At 46.7% G+C, this 20,091-nt stretch overlaps 1 protein-coding gene across 1 annotated transcript in view; it reads left to right on the forward strand.

The window, feature by feature from the left end:
• C1H1orf94 (chromosome 1 C1orf94 homolog) overlaps nucleotides 1-7,467 on the forward strand; it is a 43,236-nt gene extending 35,769 nt beyond the window's left edge. Inside the window, 1 exon segment of the mRNA XM_032888430.1 lies at nucleotides 7,039-7,467. Within this exon segment, the coding sequence (XP_032744321.1) occupies nucleotides 7,039-7,114 (76 nt within the window). The 3' untranslated portion in view covers nucleotides 7,115-7,467.
• The last annotated feature ends 12,624 nt before the right edge of the window (nucleotides 7,468-20,091 follow it).

Below are 20,091 nucleotides of genomic sequence, written 5' to 3' on the forward strand. Positions count from 1 at the left end.
GGATGGGCTTCATAGAGGCTTTGTTGGTATATGTACCCCGTAGCTGTAGCGGGGGTCAGGGGGTGGGCACATCTTTCTACCTATGCCCAAAGTCTCTGAGGACTTGGAGGGAGCAGATGTGGAGGTGAGCCTGGGCTGGGGTCTAGGACGAGCCTTTCGAAGGTCCTATGCAGGCTGCCACCTACAGGCTGGATGTAGAACTGCAGCTGCCCAATCAGAAGCAAGTGGCCACTCTACACACCAAATGGCTCCTGCAAGTGGCTCACGGTGGCTTGTTATCAATTGTTGATTTGCAAAGAAATATGGTTAACTAATCCATCCCCTCCCTGCATGCATCTGGAGTCCTTGCCATGCTAATCTTTCAAGCATCCCCTGGACTTCCTAACAGGTCCCCGTGAAGGGTCTTCCACAGCTTACCCACCGAAGCATCCCAAACCCCAAACAGTAGAAAAGTCTGCTATTTCCGGGCTTGTCTGATGGGCTCATCAGCAGACCACTAACACAAACGGGGCAGTTAAATGGAGATTCCTCTAGGACTGTACGTGCTGTGGAGTAACAAAGTTGTGTTTGCTTAACAAAATTGACAAGTAGCCACTCACTCCAGCAAGCCAGATCCTCAGCTAATACTGGTGACCCAAGTCAGGAGCCATCATGCTACTCCTGCGGACCTCAGAATCTTAGGCAGATCATGGGGCCTGCGTGCCCCACTTGGAGAAACTCAGGTTCTAGGTTAGGATCAAACTCTCAAGGGTGATATCGATTCCTGCCCTCCCTGGTCCACACTGTGCCCAGCAGAGACTCTTCCCACCTGACCCACTGCACGACCCCAGACCCTCACTCTTTGACTCTCCCATCTCCCCTGATATCTTGTGAAAAGGAATCAATGTTTCAAAGAGGTTTCGACAGTCAGATCTGTTCGGGGGAAACTTTCGAGAAACAAAAGCAAGCCGATTTCCTAACGGTTGGAACTCTCAGATCATTTAATTGCCTGGGGTGCTCAGAGAATATTCAAGAGAGTGGTCGATGGTGGTATTTGAGTATGATGCCCGTGTTTTCTTTTTATGTCTTTCCTTCCTCCTCTGCTCCCTCCTCTTCACTTTATAGAGCTCCATGGGTCACCCACTACCACCGTCATCATCATTCTTTCTTTCTCCCCCCCACACACACACACAAAGAGGAGGCGGAGCTGACAGGACTGTATGCCACATGCTCTGGTAACACGATGAACAAGTCGTCCCAGGCCAGAGCCAGGAACTCTGACAGCTGAAGGGTGAGGGGTCCCAGTGAGTGGGTAGAGGAGGAAATCTGAACAGGAGTCAGGCCCTTAAGTGGGATGGGGCAAGGAGACCATTTAAATGCACCCCTTAAGCTCTTGATTTTTAAGGTGCCTGGAATTGAACCCAGGTCCTCCCTCATGCTAGGCAAACGACTTACTGATGAACTATCCCTCCCCAGCCCGGAAGGTGCAAGGAAAACAGGAGGCCCGGGGACAGAGCCGAGGATAGTTGAAGTATTAGATTTATCCCTGGAAAAGGTGGAAAATAGGATTGGAAAGGGAAGTTGGGATTGGATTATTAAAGGCTATTTTGACCGGTAGGCCAGGGGATGTAATAAAGACCTGCGCACATCAGAGCGAACACACATATAGGACAGAATAGGAGTCGAGGTATAGTCTGGAAGGCTTGACAAAGGTTATCTATTACCTTCCCAGAGGTGAGAATGAGTGAAGCTTCTGAGGGACACAGAGAACCATCCCTCAACTGGCAGCCACCCCTGTGTTACGGCCTATGATTCTTCAGGGCACAGAATGGAATGCTGGCTGTCCAGGGAACAAGGGGACTTTACACACAAAGGGTGGAGGTCCTGGTCTCTGTGTGTCCTTGGGGAGATGGGGGTCGGGGGAGAAGGGACAGGAAGGGGTAGCCCAAGAAGAAGGCACATGACTGAGAAGAGCAGGAGACAGTGGAAATGAAGAGAGATGAGTAAGGGAAGGTGGAGGATAGTTAGCAGAGGATAATGACGTCCCCAGAAGCTGGGAAACCATGATGGGGACAGAAACAGGTGCCAGCTTATATCCCCAAAAGAGGAAGATTTGTTCATTTAAAAAAAGCTGATTGAGGAAGCTGGGAGCTGGGAGCTTAACTGGTAAAACCTTGGACCTGATGCTGATGCCCAGAATTTGCATGGATAACAAGGCATGGTGCCACACACTTGTAGTCCCACTGCTGTGGACGCAGAGACAGGCAGGTCCCTCGAGCTCCCTGGCCGGCCAGCTTAGTCTAATTGGTGATCTTCAATCCCAGTAAGAGAATCTCAAAAAAACAATGTGGATGGTTCCTGAAGAAAGATTTGCAAAGCTTTCGTGTGTGTGTGTGTGTGTGTGTGTGTGTGTGTGTGTGTGTGTGTGTATAAACATACATATGCATACATACAAATCTGATTGACCTCTGGGCTTGTGGCATATGTCTGCAATCCCAACCCTTGGGAAATGAATTAGGGAGATCTTGAGTTTGAGGCCAGCCTGGATTTCATGGTGAGATGTGTCTCAAACAAAATGAATTGACTTGAGCAACTCCTGTGCCTGGCACTGTCCATGGCACTGTGAACTGGGGGGCCAACCAGATATACAAAGTGCTTCCTTCTCTCACAAACTTCACAGTCTGGAGTGTGCTGGACACAGCCATAAGACACAGATGTGTGTCATCAGAGGCAAGACCTAAAGGAGGAAGTGACTTCTCCTCCTCCTCCCCCCTCAGTGTGCTTCCTAGAACTGGCCTTGATTTCCCAGCCATCCTCCTGTGTCAACACTCTGTGTGCTGGGAGTAAAGGCTAGAACGACTACATCTGGCAAGGAAGAAGGCTTTCTGAGCCATGGTTATTCCTGTGTGAGAGAGACAAGCACTCCACATGCAAAGGGCCCAGTGTGCTGAAGTATAAGGGGATGGCAAGAGAAATCAGAGATGCAGCCAGGGCTTAGCAGGTTGGGACTCATCAGCATGTCAGAATTTTAGGAGCAGCGGGGTGTCATGGAGACCTTGACCTGAGTAAGAGCATGCTCTCATTTCCTGTATGGAGCAGATCACGTTGGCCAAGGAAGCATGGGCTATGGCAGCGAGGGCTTGGTGCGAGGGTAAGGGCCAGGGTCTTCAATGCTGCCCATGAAACAGATGCTGATGGTGTAGAGGAGGGTGGTTTCTGTGAGAAAAGACAAGGGAACTGAGGTAGGCTGTTCACTTCCTTGGCAGAGTCAGTCAGGCTTGATCACGGCTGCACGTGGCACGAGGACCAGGGCACATGTCTTAGGCTTCTGATCTGTGCACTGGATGAGTGATGGTGGAAAATGCCCGGGGAGCCATGACTAGAACAAGGCTGTTAATATTAAGTCCCAAGTGCTGAACTCGTTAGACAGTGTAACTTTCTCTCACTGTGGCAAAACATCATGGCCAGAAGTAGTTTATAGAAGGAAGAAGTTATTTGGGCTTACAACTGTAAGTCTTAGTTTAGATTTTATTGCTGTGAAGAGACACCGTGACCAAGGCAACTCTTATAAAGGACAACGTTTAATTAGGGCTGGCTTACAGTTTCAGAGGTTCAGTCCATTATCGTCATGACAGGAAGCATGGCAGAGTGTAGGCCGCAGGGTGCTGGAGAAGGAGCTGAGGGTTCTACATCTTGATCCGAAGTCAGCGGAAGGGCTGTGTGTCACACTGGCTGGAGCCCGAGCATGAGAGACCTCAAAACCCACCTCCACAGTGATGCACTTCCTTCAGCAAGGCCACACCTCCTCATAATGCCACTCCCTGTGGACCAGGCATTCAAACACATGAGTCTATCAGGGCTATTCAAACCACCACATGGTTCCAGGGGGGAATATGAGTCCATCTTGGAGGGCAGGTATGGAGGCAGGAACAGGAAGTTGAGTGTTTACATCATGAACCACAGTGAATGAGAGAGAGAGAGCAAACTGGACACCAGGAGAAACCTTACACTTTCAAAGCCTCTCCTCAATAGTACAATTCCTTCTTTTAGAAGACAGCACCTCTTAAACTTCCCCAAACAGCGGCACCAACTGGAGACTACTATTCAAATGCCTGACCATAGGGGGGGCATTTCTCATTCAAATCATCACAGTAAGATGGGTGGAATTATTGATAGACAAGTGGATACAGGATCCTGGAGGTGGGGGAGGGGCAAGGTTGGAGCTGGCAATGAATTTGGTGATTGTTAGAGCACAGATGATAGATAAATGAAGGCATGGGACAGGGTGAGTTACCAAGGAGTGGGCATGCGTTGAAGAGACAGGTGCAAGGATATAGCCCTGGGGCCTCCAGCAGGTGGGGGGCCTGGAAGGGGTAAAGGGACCAGGAGAAGAACTAGGAAGCAGCTTCTAGTGGTGTCCGTGTGTAAACGTGTTGTGTGTTTTGTGTGCATGTATGATGGGACAGTCAGGAAAAGAATGGAAGCCACTTGCAGGCAACGATTCTGTAGCAGAGCACATGGGAGCCAGGGTCAGAGTAGAGAAACGAGAGCTTGGTACTTTGGGAGCCAACACAGGGAACTCTGGGTAATACGGTTGTTGAGAAACTTACGAAGCCGAGGATTGAACAAGACCCACCGAGGCTGGATCGGTCAAGGGAAGGTGTATGCATGGACCTAGGTGGACAGCATGGTTTGGAAGACAGGCAGGGTCATCAGAAGCAGAGGAAGCGAGAGGAGAGAGGGGTGAAGTGAGAGAGGAAGCAAACCCCATATCCCGGTCTCAGAGAAGGAGGGAAGGCCTTCAGTGCCTCTGCCAGGCTGATTTACCTTCCTTATCAGGGGTGACTGCTACACAGTTCATCCTCCAAGCAATAAAATAATACGTGTGAGCATTTACTGGGGCATGAGTAATACTTGTTCTGGAAACAGTATTATGTCAGCTGTCTTGGGTAAGCCAGGATGCATGGCTCCCTGTGCTCTAGGACAGCGTTCTCAACCTGGGGGTCATGACTCCTCTGAGGATCTCATAACCCTTTCCCAGGGGCCGCTTAAGACCATTGGAAAACACACATTTGCATTATGATTCATAACAGTAGCAAAATTGCATTTATAACGTAGCAGTGAAAATAATTTTATGTCTGGGGGCAGGGGTCACTACAACATCAGGAGCTGTGTCACAGGGTCAGCATTAGGAAGGTTGAGAACCACTGCTGAGGAACTGGTGTGCCTTCTCCTCCTTCCTCATCTGCCATTTTCTCTAGCAAGTATTCCTTGGTAGTTCTAGTCCATACCTACCCTTTCTCCCCATGGCCCTGTGTTCATGAGGTCTGAACTATAACCTTGGCAGTTGACCTGATTCTGTGATCAACCCAGAGAAGCTAGGGACCCAGGGTGAAGTGATCAGATACGAGAGACAAGGCGCTTAACTGGTTACTGATAACCATTGTTACTGTCTCAGCTTTTATTTTATAAATCAGACCAAGCACCCAGAGTTTCTTATAACAACATCACTCTTTTCTGCCAGGGATGGGGATTCAACCGGGGCCTCACATATCAAGCAATCACTCTACCACAGACACACACCTCAGACCTTGCTTTTACTAGACAGGGTCTACAGAGACTGACCTGGCCTCAAATTTGTGATCTCCAGGGATCCACCTCCCAAGTTCCGGGATAACAGACACGTAGTATGCCAACATCACTTTCAATCACTCAGCACACTTTTTCTTGAATTTTATGCATCTGTGTTTCACCTGCATGTATGACTGTATACTGAGTGTGTGACGCCCAGCGAAGTCGGAAGAGGCAATCAGATCCCCTGGGACCGGAGTTTGAGATGGCGGTGAACCATCTCGCTGGTGTTGGGAATCGAACCTGGGTCCCCAGAAGAGGTGCTCTTAACTGCTGAGCCACTTCTCCAGCCCTTCCAGCATGGATTTTTAAAGGAGAAACAGAGATGTTTCCTACTAGGGATGTTGCTGGCCGGCCCTGGGTCAGATGCCAAACAGTCAGGTCCTATCTCTGCTGTCCTAGAACTTATTTTAATTAGAAGAGAATGAAATATTACCCAAACCTTAGCTGATCTATGGACTGTCGCCACTAGAGAGCCACAGATGGTACGAACAGCTAAGGCCATTGACACACTCACCTTATCGCTCTGTCCCTCCCCTCCCCTCCCCCCTTTGTTGTTTCTTCATTTTATGGGAGAGCGCCTTGAAGGTGACTCTCTTTTATAATATGCATCTGCCCAGCGGAAAAGTGGCTGCGAATGCCTGGATTAGACTAAATCTAGCCGTTTGCTCCGCGGCAGTTTGTATTAAGCTCCGGTTCCATCTGGAGTATGATAGGAGATAGGTGAAGAAATTGCAGTCAGATCCCAGAAGTCTGTGTTAGCTGCTGGGTCTGAAGAGGTCAGGGGAAGCTTCTCGGAGGAGGAGATGGCCTCTGAACTCCGTTTCGAAGTGTGCCAGGCGTCAGAGAAGTGTGTGGACTTCTTTTCGAAGCGCACATCTTTGCTCGTTCTTCCCTGAGGGGTCATGCAACACAGCAGGCATTCACTCAGTGGTGTCGCAAGGCTACTTCTCTGAGGAGTGTTGAAATAAAGGGTGTGATTAAGCAGGGCTGAGTCAGGAATCTAGCTGAGCAGGAGAGACCCTCAGGTATTGGCTGAACTCAGACCAGCTGCCAGGACAGGTCCTTTTCTGCGATGCTGTGAACTTCCCTAATGTCCTCTGACACAGATAGATGCTCACAGGCCTATGGGTGAGGTGCTCAGATCCAGGTAACTTCCTTCTTTGTGGCCCCTAACTGAAGACAGCATGGAACTCTGAATGACATCCTTACATGCTCCCCAAAGCTCCCTGAACCAATGTAGTAAGGGACACAGCTCTTACCCAGAGCCAAAGACTCTGTAAGATGCTAAAGCTTTCAGACTTCAAACCTGTCCCACTTCCTAACCTTTAATGACCCTCACAAAAAAAAAATCAATGGATTCTTTTTTCCAGTCTCTCTGGAACCATCAGAGACTTCATCACAGTACCCGTCGCCCCTCTCTTCCAGGTTCAACTCTGCGCCCAGCGGCCCCCTGATGAACAGCGCCTATTTTTCCTCCAGTGGGAATGGTATACGCTTTTAGACTTCTCTCTCTCTCTCCCCTCCACCTCTCTTTGCCCTTGGATCAGGGCTAAAGGTTCTGGAATTCTGGATTCTGCAACAGCTTGGTGTGAAGTTTGGAAAGCCAAGGTTCCAACCAGGTGGCCGACAGAAAACAGCAAGACCAGATTCCTCCACTGGCCAACACTCACCTGCATAGCGCCCCCCTCACATGTAGTGCACACCACAGACGCACCCCCCATTTGTAAGACCACACAGGCACCTGTATTTAGCTAACATGACTGGTTTTTGTTTTTGTTGTTGTTGGTAAGATAGAAAGTAAGACACTTAATTTAGAACGTTTGTATGTTATGGTAAAACTATGAGCTGCTTGAACACGCGTGTGCCTGTTCATTTATTTTGCTGTGCGTTATGTAATCTCAACTGTTCGTTTCCTCCCATGAGTCCCGGTGTTTCTTCAGACACAGACCAGGGTCTTGGGAACGATCTTATTACATGAGGGACCTCAGAGGTCAAAAGCGTAAGCACTTATCTCTTCTCTCCTGTGGTTCACTTATTCCCCAACACCCCATATTCCACATTACTATTATTGGCATTATACAAAAACCACTCTCCTTGTGGTCTATCTCAGGTAGAAGCTTTCTAAAAAGTCTCCAGGAGGGTTGGGGATTTAGCTCAGTGGTAGAGCGCTTGCCTAGCGAGCACGAGGCCCTGGGTTCGGTCCCCAGCTCCGAAAAAAAGGAAAAGAAAAAAAAAAGTCTCCAGGACACAGTACTGGCATAGAACATAATTTACAAATGAATCTTAAGGGCTGGTAAGATGGCTCAACTACTCAAGCTTCATGGCGTGAGTTCTATCTCTGGGACCCAGTTAGTGAAAGGAGAGAACTGATTCTTGATAGCCATGCATGTATACACACACACACACACACACACACACACACACACACACACACACACACACACACAAATGGAACAAAAATTAATCTAAAATGTGACAAACTATTCAATGATGGCACACTGGTGCCAAGCTCGAGGTCAGTCTCAACACTGCATCTAATGACACTGTCCTTGGCTGTGTCTGTTCCAATCCTGACCAATGACTTGAACGACAAAGCAGGGAGATGCCTGGAAACATTTACGCAGGATGCACTATGGAAACCGGAGACAGTGTGAATTGCTTCTCCAGTTTTACACCCATGGGTAGCAGGCATCACTAATCAATGGTAGGATTTTACTCCCTGGAGGCTGGCCGGAGCTGAAGAACCATTTTTCCGATGGTGCTGCAAGCAGCTATTATCAAGCAGAGTTGGTCTGTGAGGTGAAATCCACGTGCTGTGTTTTTAATGCGTGTTACCAGGATGAAGTTAAGCAGAGTTTGTTCATGGCAGGATGCACTCGTTGGTCCATGCACATAGATGGACCACCACTCAAATCGCCTCTCTAATGCTCTTATTGACCATGCTGGGTGCCGGGAAGCTGAACTCTGCAGTGAGAGCCGGGTCTGAGGAACATTGGACACTATACCCAGCCCCCCAAGCAATGACAGGCAGAGCGTCTGAAAGGTATCAGTGTCTCCAGATGCTTAAGTCACAAAAGTATTTTTCTTGACCTCAGAGTAGGATGCCACTAGACTCACTGACCTTTCCCTTTGAACTCTGGAAAAGTAAGTTCTCCCCTCAGTTTCCCTTAAGACCAATACCTCATCTTTTTCCATAGTCTAAATTTTGGGGTTCCTGTTACTCCTTGGACCTTCACTTGGTCTATTGTTCCTTCTTGATTTGTTTGGTTAACAAGATGCCTTATGTTAATTATCATACCAGTTTCTGAAACAAAACATTCAGCCAAAACAATTCAAGGAAGGAAGGAACATTTATCTCCATTTACAGTTCAAGGAGAAATTCATCGTGATGGGCAAGGCCTGGCTGCAGGAGCTTGGGGCTGCTGGTTCCATTGCGTCTGCCAGGAAGCTGAGAATGACTGATGCTATAGTCAGTCAGCTTTCTCCTTTGTAAGCACGCTGTAATCCCAGCCCATGAAATGTTGGTCCCCTGTCCAGTGCCCTTAATCTAGAAAATTCTTTCAAGATGCCTGGAGAGTTTTTTCCAAGGCAAGTTGAGTTCATGTCCACTTGACGATGTAGACTATCACAGTCCCTAAGGGTGCCTTACTTCTAGCTCAGTGTGGAGAGAGAGAGAGAGAGAGAGAGAGAGAGAGAGAGAGAGACAGACAGACAGACAGACAGACAGACAGACAGACATAGAGACAGAGACAGAGAACAAATGTGGGTTCACCAGGGATCCTGATCAGATCTAATTTCTAAGAAACTTTCCAACTTTGACATTGACAGAGAGTACGCCCCTCTGTATCTGAGTTCTATTAATGGTAATGGCAAGAATTGTGAGGGTTAAAAATGGCGTAGATTTGAGACAGACTTACTATCTACTCAACAGAGACCATGGTTTAAGATGGGACAATAGAGACATATCTGTCCTACTTCTGAAACTTTCTCCCAAATAACAATAATAAAGAAAAATCTCCGTAGTTAATAAAAGTTGGGGAAGTTATAACCCTTACTGCCCTAGTTTTATTCCTGGTACTGTGATAAAATACCATGACCAAAAGCAACACAGGGAAAGAATTTTTTTCCTGTTTTCAATTCCAAGTGATAATCCATTATTGTAGGGCAGTCAAGGCAGGGACATAAAGCCTCACAGTCGATATCAGAGAGAAAGGAATGCATCCTTGGTATCTGCTTGCATCTACATTTCTTCATGGTTACTGGTCAGAGCGCCCTCTCTGTAGAGAATGGCATTGTCCCCGATGGGCTGGGTCTTCCCACTTCAACACCGCGAAACCCTCCCTACAGGCCAACTTGATGCAGATGATTCCTGTGAAGATTCTCAAGCCCACAGTTAAAACTAACCAGGACATTCACTCTGTACGTAAGTGCCTTGGGAGGATGCATGGTCCAGGAGTGTCAAAGGAGCGATGACAAGCAGCAGGCCACACTTCCTCGCAGAGTTAGTTCCAAAGATGGGAGCTTGGGGTTCCATGTGCTGAACGCTGTGGAACATGGGGCCCGAGGCTGACGAAAGCCAGGAGTTGATACCATAAGAAGCCCTTGTACTAGCCTCATAAACTCCACAGGAATTCTGTGGAAGACACGAGACATTGTCTCTGGGGAGACTTGGGGGCCATATGTTAAGGTTGTGGGATTGAGGGCCTAGATAGGAAACTGGGAGAGAAATACACACACATACCCTGAGGGCAGCAGCTAGGCTATGGTGGAGAAATGGAGTTTTACAGGGTCTAAAGAACTGCTTAGACGTCTTTGGAAATCAGCCCCCATGAATGTTCTTTGGTAAACAGCTAATCAACATTAGGACCTGATGGTTAATCAGAATAGATATTTCCTAATAATAATCATCAAGATGAAGGTTTAAAAAATGAACCAAAGAGAGATCAAAAATTTCTAAAGGAGGTAAGAGAAATCAGTTTATTCATTCATTCATTCATCCATCCATTCATTCATTCATTCATTCATACTTTTAAGTGACTAGAACAAGGAAGAAAATGATCTTTATGGAGTCTTGTTTTTATTCCTTGTTATTCAAGATTTTTTTCTTGTGATCCAGTTAGAAGGTTAATATCAGATCTCAAGAAAAGGAGAATAAGAAAGAAAATAGTGATAAAACATAAAACATAAGACAAAGTCCAGAGCCCTGGATATCTGGGTGGCTGGAGCTCTGGGCTGCAGAATGAAAACAGAGAGGTGGATCCTGAGACACTCCCCAAAATGGAGTGACCCAAACTCTAAGAGGTGACCAGAAGAGGCAAACTCAGGCACAGCCTTATCAAATTTTGGAATATCAGGGACAAAGGTAAGATTCTAAAACTTCCTGAAAGACCTTGAACATGCAACATACATGGACACAGAGTTCTTGACTAAAGCACCAGAGCCTAGAGTATACATCAACAAAGTCCTAACTTTGACTGGAAATGGTCTTCAATCTGGAATTCCAAACCCAGTTGCTAACGGATGAAGGTGAAGTGAAGATGTTTTCACATGCACAAAGTACCCAGTAGTTTATCTCCCCGTGTATTTGCCCGGAGGTAAGGGGAAGGACGGTTGGTCCTCTGAGACAAGGGAACCAACCAAGAAAGAAGAGATGGTGTTAAGGAAACTGAATCAGGGTAAGGAGGATGCTCAGGGCACTTCCAGGGTGAGAAGACTGAATGTGCTTGGCTCAAGAACCATAAAGCGGAGCCCCTTCTAGAGCCACCAACATCCGAAGTTCAGCCTGGGATAGAAGTCGATAACCTCTACAGAGGTTTGTCAATAGGGGCATGGAAAAGGCTGGGGAATAGGAAGGTGGTAGATTAATTATTAATTATCAGGAAAGTTGTATTGACAGCTATTTCATGACTTTGGTGGGAGTGAGAAATTTTAGCTAAAACATCAAACAACACCAACAACAAAACAACTCAACAGCGAATGACATTATGTGATCTTAATATGGAATTAAGCAAAAAATGGTGATCTAACCATAGTAGGAAGACAGCTATAAGAAGTGAAAAAGGCAATTATTATGATGGGAAGGCATGAGGTCATACACGAAATAGATTATTTCGGGGACACTGGAATGCACAGAACCATCTAGAAGTCTGGCTATAAACCAGGATAAAGGACCAAGGGCTTTCAAGGGCTCCCTGCAGGAATTGTGATGGGTTTATAGAGGATGGGGTGGGGACTGCTGTCTCAATGGTGAGATTTTTTTTAATATGTGTGTGTGTGTGTGTGTGTGTGTGACACACATGCATGCATGTGTGCATGTTTCAAGGAAAACCAAATGTTTAAAGAAAGACAGAGAAATTGCATGTGTAACATGCTCTAGTGGTGCCCAGTACAGGTTGGTGTCAAAAATGGCCTTTGAATTATGCTGAGTTGCCTCCTGACCCACCAGTACCTAATGCCTGAGGTTTCACCACAGGCTGAGAGTCAGATCCTCTGAAGCCATTGTGATCCTGTCTTCTTTAAGATATTCTTGAAAGAAAACTTAATTGAGGGAGGGCCTGGCACCAGTACCCAGTGTCTTTCCAACGTTGCAACATTACACTCTGTGGCTCCGATCACCTCCCAAGGGACCTCAGAAACAGATGGGCAGCCATAGAAAGAGGCGTCCTTAGAACTTCCCCCTGGTTCAAACAAAGTGCCTAACAGTCAAGGGAACCATCCCCTATCCAGGGGACCTGACCCCTTACTCACTGAAAGCAAGAAGGACACAGCGTCCTTCCCATTCATATTGCACCCTGTGCACACACGTGTGTATGCGTCTATGTCCATATGTCCATCTGTGTGCACATAGAAACCAGAGGAGAGTATTAGCCATCTTTATCAGTCTCCTGTCTATTCCTTTGAGACAGGGTAGTTCACTGAATCTAAAACGCTCCATCTTTATGCTATACAGGTGACCAGAAAACATCTAGTGACTCTCCTGTCCCCACCCCTTCCCCAGCCACACTTACAACGTACAGCAAAGCCCAACTCTTTTGGACTTTGGCCCAAACTCAGGTCCTCATGCTTGCTCACACCTACCCAGCCATCACCCAGCCCTGACTTCTTAAAAATAGTCACTAGATTATAGCCATTACTAAGATGATGGGATTATTATAGGGACATCCAGGGATCAATGAGGATACAGATGCTCAAACTTAGTTTAGGAGTTCCACGAGTAATATCTGATTACATATGTATATACACATACACATACATGCACATGCACACACACACACACACACACACATACACACACACATATTTCTGGCAGAGATAACTTAGAGCAGAGAGGGTATACTTTGGCTCAAACCATTGTGGAGGGAAATGTGAGACAAAGGAGAGCTCTTCACTTCACAGTTGACCATAAATCTGAGTGAATGACAGGAAGGGACCAGGAACAATGAACCCCAGAGCCCCTGCTGTCCCAGCGACTGCTTCTTCTAACTCGTTTTCACACCTCAAAGTTTCCAGAACACCTCAAAAATAGTGCTCTTTGCTCACAGTCCTACCCTGACTTCCGAACCCTGAGTCAGGAAAAGGTCCCAGGATGCCTCTTCCCAGGGCTATTTCTGGGGCCCCTGAGGGGTGAGCTGCACCAGGGAGTGTGAGGTATTTGGAAGTTGGGCATTTCTGCCAGGTCCTTCCTTAGCTACATTTCCCTCCCAATAATTTCTTAAGGGGAAACAAGATCTTAAAGGCTTTACAGAACCCTATTCTCAGATAACTTCTCATTCCATGAGCCTTTTGGGAAGACACTTCATGTCCAAACTAGAATACTTGGTGTCTGTAACAAACCTTCCTTCAGTCAGTTTTCAACTCATCCATCCTGCCCCACCAACCCCTTGCCAATCCCTTTCCTCGGGACAATGTTATTTTCAAATCTCAAAACTAATGACAGCTCATGTGTAGTTCAGCAACAGAGAAGAAGAGTAACGTGTTTTCATGGGTTCCAGAAATTCTTTCATGAAATTATAGCAGCTGCTTAGTGCCTTTCAATGGGGCAATCACGTGCTACACACATGTCCTTTGTCACCTGACATCACGCTAATCCAATGAGATACTTGTTTATTGCATGTGCAGAAGGTAAAGTCTAGAGAGATACTTGGTGAATCGCTCGAACACGTTACTTTCACCTGGTTTCCTTTTAGTAACACAATCCAGAGTGGACAAACTGTGTTATAACTTATACCACCTGTTCCATTGTTATTCACATTTTGGATTGCTAAGCCTTCTATGTGACTTTCCAGTGTTAAGCCACTGTCATAAGACATGGGACTGTGAGGACAGACACTTGGAGGGGATTGGCAGTAGACCCTCACACTGGACAAGGTTGGCCAGGAAGGCAGCTGCATAACGCAGGGAGGCTGACTCTCAGGTCCTCTTCCTAACATCTTTCTTGATGCCAGGGCACCCCCAATTCTCAGCTATTTGCTGTTCATACAGATTACACCTTTGCAGCTTCCCGTTAGGTAAAGAACCTCACTTGCAGATGGGCCCTTCACTACCTAGCGTGGGTGACCTGGTTTTGGCCAGATGGGAAGCAAGCAGACTTGTGTGCATGATCTCTGGAGGTGGAGGATGCTCTGTGAGGCTGACAGCACAGAAGGGCCGGGGCTGAGCTCTTAGCATCGTTTTGGCCTCAGAGCAGCCCCGCCAGTTCTGGAGTGCATGAGCTTTGCTTATCTGAGGAGAATGCAAACTCTAGTTAAAACCAAATGTGATTTTGAATTTCTTCCACCTATAGCCATTTCCAGTTCTGTCAGATTAAAAAATGAAGTAATGATGTTTATTCTTCTTACTAGTAAATGTTCTTGAGATCAGATAATATACATACATGCATGCATACACACACACATACACACACATACATACATGCACATACATTCATGTACAACAGCTATCTTTTGTGATAGTTTAAGTATGCTGGCCCAAGGGAAATAGCACTATTAGGAAGCGTGACCTTGTTGGAGTGGGTGTGGCCTTGTGTGAGTGGGTGTGGCCTTGTGGGAGTAGGTGTGGCCTTGTTGGAGTGGGTGTGGCTTTGTTGGAGTAGGTGTGGCTTTGTGGGGTTGGGCTTTGAGACCTCCTCCTAGCTGCCTGAAGACAGTCTTCTCCTGTTTGACTTCCAAACAAGATGTAGAACTCTCAGCTCCTCCTGCACCATGCCCGACTGGGTGCTGCCATGCTCTCACCTTGATGATAAAGGAATGAACCTCTGAACCTGTAAGCCAGCTCCAATTAAATGTCCTTTATTAAGAGTTGTTTTGGTCGTGGTGTGTCTTCACAGCAATAAAACCCAAATTAAGGCACCATCCGTCTATCGGTCTTGCTTGCTTAGCAGACATTTTGCGCGGAGTTCTGTCCAAGTCATTTATGACACACCTACTTTGTGTCAGACATGGGGCTAGATGCTAGTTACCCATACTATCATAAATTTGCTTTAATAGAGCTAACTGGCTGAAGGAAGAAAGCCTCTTCAATCGGGGAGGTTTTCCTTGCCACAACATACTACCCAGACATTGCCCAAGAGAGGCAGAAAACTTCCTTAGTGGGGTCAGACTCGTAAGTGAAACACATTTGCCATTTGCCTTTCTTTAAAAGGGAAGGAGTCCCGGGGGATCCAAAGGTCCATCTGTATCCCAGGATGGCATCGTTCTGTCAAAGGAGGCCAGGATCTGGCTATGAGTCAGGGACAAGGCAAGAGGCAATTGACTTCAGTTCTTTCAAGAGACAGAATTTAATAGAAATGCTTGTTAGTTAGCCCTGCGTTGAAAAACTGAAAAGGCGTGAAAAAGATTCTGTGAGTAACCTAAAAAGCAGGAACTGCAGGGAGTGGCTGCCACTCAACAGTAGGGGATGGGGTTATTGAAATTCAAAAGCCTTAAAAGTAGTGGAGAGCTGGAATTCCTGCCTGCATCAGGAGAGGGGTGGGACTGTGTGTCTAGAGTTGGTGTCTCAGGGCTGAAAGGAGGCCACTCATGGGTGATGTTCCAAGGAGGAGGGGGAGGAGGAAGAGGAGGAAGAGGAGGAGGACTAGGAGGGGGAGGAGGAGGAGTGAGAGGAAGGTGGGAAAGGAGGGGGAGGAGGAGGAGCCAGCTTCCTGCTGTTGGTATTGTAAGAAGCCAAAATGGGGTTGTTTTTTGCCAAGTATTTGGAATTTTATAAACAGGCTGTAACACCGCTACTTGGGGCCAGGGGTGGGTGGGGTGCAGGGGCATGAGTGCCACTGTTGGATGATGCTGACTAGAGCAGGAACCAAAGCTGTGTAGGAAACTGTCCTTCCCCCTCCAGCTTTGGGTCTCCATCCAGTGCCCCACACTGGCACAGCCTAGGAAGGAAGCCGTAGGCAGAGTAGAAACAGTCTGGACCATTGGGAGTAGGGTTGGAGCCAAAGAGCAGATCTGGAACCCAGCACGTCCTCCGTTCCAGGCTGGATGCTTATGCCCTCCCACAGGGAACAGGTGGGAGTTCAAGTCTCACTGTGATGAGATAAAACTCTTTGGAGATGAACTTTGGGGAACTGACCAGGGCTGGGTGAGGTGTTGAGAGTGAAGCTGTCATTATGGGGTTAGGGTCTTAATAAGAAGCATTAGGTCCCAGGAGAAAAGAGCAGGAGAGTCCACACTGTCTACCTGCAAGTCATGGGCGGAGGACTTGCAATCAAGGTTTAAAGACAACCTTGATCTGGGAGAAATAAATTGCTGTTGTTTAAGTCACCTAACATACAACCTTCTGTCATGGTGACCTGAGGAGCAGGGGGGTCCCTCGATGACTTTGGGGTGAAAACTTCCTGAGGTTGGTGAAATACTCAGAAGCTGCCAACTGCTAGAGTCGTTTTCTGAGAGTGACCCTAACTCATATGCTAACAACCTAAGTCTGAGAGAGAGAGAGAGAGGGAGAGAGAGAGAGAGAGAGAGAGAGAGAGAGAGGCAGAGAGAGAGAGAGAGAGAGAGAGAGAAAGAGACAGAGAGAGAGAGAGAGAGAGAGAGAGAGAGAGAGAGAGAGACACAGACACAGAGAGAGAGACAGAGACAGAGAGACAGAGACAGAGACAGGCAGAGACAGACTGAGCTTAGATGCTGGAGTAAATCCCTTGGCTCAAACATATTTACACAGTGTTTCCCAGCGCCTTCTTCATCTCTTCGGTAGCAGCCTGCTGTCCTTCAGGATGCGTCCCAGGAATCAGAGGTTGGGGGAGGGACCATCAAAAGCTATTAATCAACAGACAAGTCTTCTTCTTCCTGCTTCATAAAGTCTTAAGGCTGAGCTTCAGCAGTTTATTATATTACCAGAACGCCAAGAAAAATAGCTTTAATAACACATTTCTGTCTATCTATTATTTTTTTTATAACCCAGAGTGGAGAATTAAAAGGCTCCCTACCACTTAAAATAGCATTTTTTTAAATTAAAATGAACATGTTGGGGGGGGAATTTTTTTTTTAACTCAAGAAAAGAAGCCATTGATTCAGGATGTGATTACTCCAAGCCGAAATTTTATGGCTAACTCATTGTGTGGTGAAGAGGAAGGAGGAGAAATGGTTTTCCTTGAAAGGTTTAAAAGTACATGAATTAGAACCGGTAGATGGGCAGGTCACTCTGTCCTCTTATGGAGTTTAGTGTCACAAATACTATTTTCAAGAATCGCACAGGGGACAGGCAAGAGGGCTTAATGGGTTAAGGTACTTGACCACCCAACCATGGAAGCCAGATGTCCCAAGTTCAATGCCCAGAGGCCACAGAAAGGTGGAAGGAGGGAACTGACTCCTGAAAGTTGTCCTCTGATCGCCACATACATGCCATGGTGTGTGAACACTCCCCCCAGCCTACACACACAAATAACTTACAAAAAAGAATTATATGCGGAAGACACTTAAATATATTGTCTAGGGGACCAGATGGCCATCCGGCTGAGATTCCGTAGGGAGCCAAGCCATGACAAAGTGCCCACAATTCCGGTTCTGCTTCAGAGATCTGCAAAAATTAAGAATTTTATTAGGTTCAAATAACTGTCTAAAAGCATATGTTAATGCACGAGCCTAATTCACTTATTTAGATAGGTCATTTAAAGGCAGAATTTTGCTATGCAGCCCACATTGACCTTGAATTCACGATCTTCCTAGAGCTACAATCAAGGAGTGTGTCCATGTTTGAATCCCCAAATTTAATTCTAATGAGGGATTTCAAAACAAGTCTTTTTTTTTTCTTAAAAATGCTTCAATAGTCAGGTAAACAAATAAAAAATACAAAGTTTCAGACCAGTAGACAACAGAGGGGCTTTTACACCCGGGTTTATCATGGCACTGTTAACAATAAACAAGTGAGGGAACACTCACCAATGGATGAAGAAAGTCTAGAATGTAATAGCCACTAATCACCCACTAAGAAGAAAGAAGTCACATTTGTGGGAAAAGGGGGGAAATTGGTATATTAGTCAGGGTTCTCTAGAGTCACAGAATGTATGGAATGTCTCTCTATATTAAAGGAATTTATTGGAATGACTTACGGTCTGCAGTCCAACTAACCCAGCAATGGGCAGTCCAAGAGTCCAGTAGGTGCCCAGTCCCACGAAGCTTGCTGTTTCGGCTGGCCTTCTGTGTCAGCCGGAATCCTGAAGAAGTAGGTTCCAACGGATGTGCTGGCACGTAAGTGCAAGCAGCCTTACCTGGGTCCTCTGCTTTGAGATCTCTCCTGAGATCTAAGTGTCTGCTGGGGCTGCAGCCTGGTGGAAGGGGTTGACTGGGGATGGTTTGCTTCTAAAGTTACTACACACATATCTGTCTCCCACACCATTCACACACTTATTTTACACAGAACGCCGACAGTGTGGAAGTGTTCTTTGGATTCTGGAGATCAGACAGGTACCATGCTATGAGAAAGCGGGGAGCAAATCACAGTTTGAAGTGGGGGTGAGAGGAAGGATGAAGAATGAAGAAGGAGCCTTCATTCTTCCATCAACCTTATGTAGGCCTCCAGCAGAAGGTGTGGCCCAAATTAAAGGCATGTACCACCATACCTGGATTTGGAACTTGCTCTGTCCCAGGCTCATCTTGAACTCAGAGATCTGCTTGCCTCGGTCTCCTGGGATTAAAGGTGTGTACTACCTTGCCTGGGCCTAAGCTTTTCATGGCCACTTTGCCTCAAGATCTGGATCAAAAGTTGTGTCATCCCAGCATCCCAGGTCAGAAGCCTCAAGATCTGGATCACAGGTGTGTCCTCCATTTCTGCTTTGTAGTTCATTCCAGATGTGGTCAAGTCCACAACCAGGAACAGCCTTGAAAACCATGTCAAGTGAAAACTGACATTTTAAAGGCATGAACGTGTAAAAGGGGTCATTAGAGAAGAAAGAAGGGGGGGGAAAAGATGATCATAGCCTTAAATATACAAGAGAAACATCTGTTTAATACGATTAAATACACACTAATATAAAAGGTACGCATTCAGGAGTGATATAATTGAATGGCAAGTTAGTTCACTTTGCAGCGCTCAGCATCACAACCACACTGGTTTCCATAGCAGCTGCACTTTACACACAGCCACCAGCCGTGTGGAAGTGTTCCTTGGTTTCTGGAGATCAGACAGACACTGCGCTATGAGAAAGTGGCGAGCACATCACTTTGTGCCCAGAAGTTTGAAGTGTGGGTGATAGGAAAGGAAGGGGGGGTGCAAACACAGACAGATACATACCCAGAGCGCTTGGTTATTATGGAGAAGTGCAGATGCAGGGGGATGGAATATTAGCCAGCCACCGTTCTGCAGCAAATTGCTCCAAGACGCGATTTTAGCTGTAACAGTGTTTCTTTTATGAACTTGGGTGCCCTTGCATTTGGTGCATAGATGCTTAGAATTGCAATGTCCTCTTGGTGGATTTTTTTTCCTTTGATGAGTATGTAGTCTCCTTCCCTATCTCTTCTGATTAGTTTTGCTTTGAAGTCTATTTTGTCAGATATTAAAATAGCTCTGGCTGATTGCTTCTTGAGTCCATTTTCTTAGAATACCTATTCTAACCTTTTACCCTAAGGTGATAGCTGCACTTCATGTTGAGCTGTGTTTCTCAGATGCACACTAAGGCCCACTGGCCTCAAAGAACAGCATTTATTATCCCCTTCCTGCGAGCCAGAAACCTTGATCTGTCTTACCTGGGTCCTCTGCTTTGAGGGCTCTCCTGGGCTGTAATCTAAGCGTCTGCTGGGACTGCAGTCTGGTGGGAGGGGTTGACTGGGGATGATTTGTTTCTACAGTGGCTAATCATGTATTTGCCTCTCACACCACTGGTTAGAAGCTTCCCATGATTCCTTGCCCCATGGACCTCTCCAATGAGTATCTTACAAATTGTGCCGAAGTCCAGCTTCGACAGGTCAGGGGAAACTGAGGCGAGGGTGTAGAATTTGTGATAAATCTGAAGGAAGGCAGGGAACATGCCAGAAAGAGTTTACTGGCTAA

The sequence above is a fragment of the Rattus rattus genome, chromosome 1 (genome assembly GCF_011064425.1).
Source record: "Rattus rattus isolate New Zealand chromosome 1, Rrattus_CSIRO_v1, whole genome shotgun sequence".
NCBI classification, from domain to species: domain Eukaryota; kingdom Metazoa; phylum Chordata; class Mammalia; order Rodentia; family Muridae; genus Rattus; species Rattus rattus.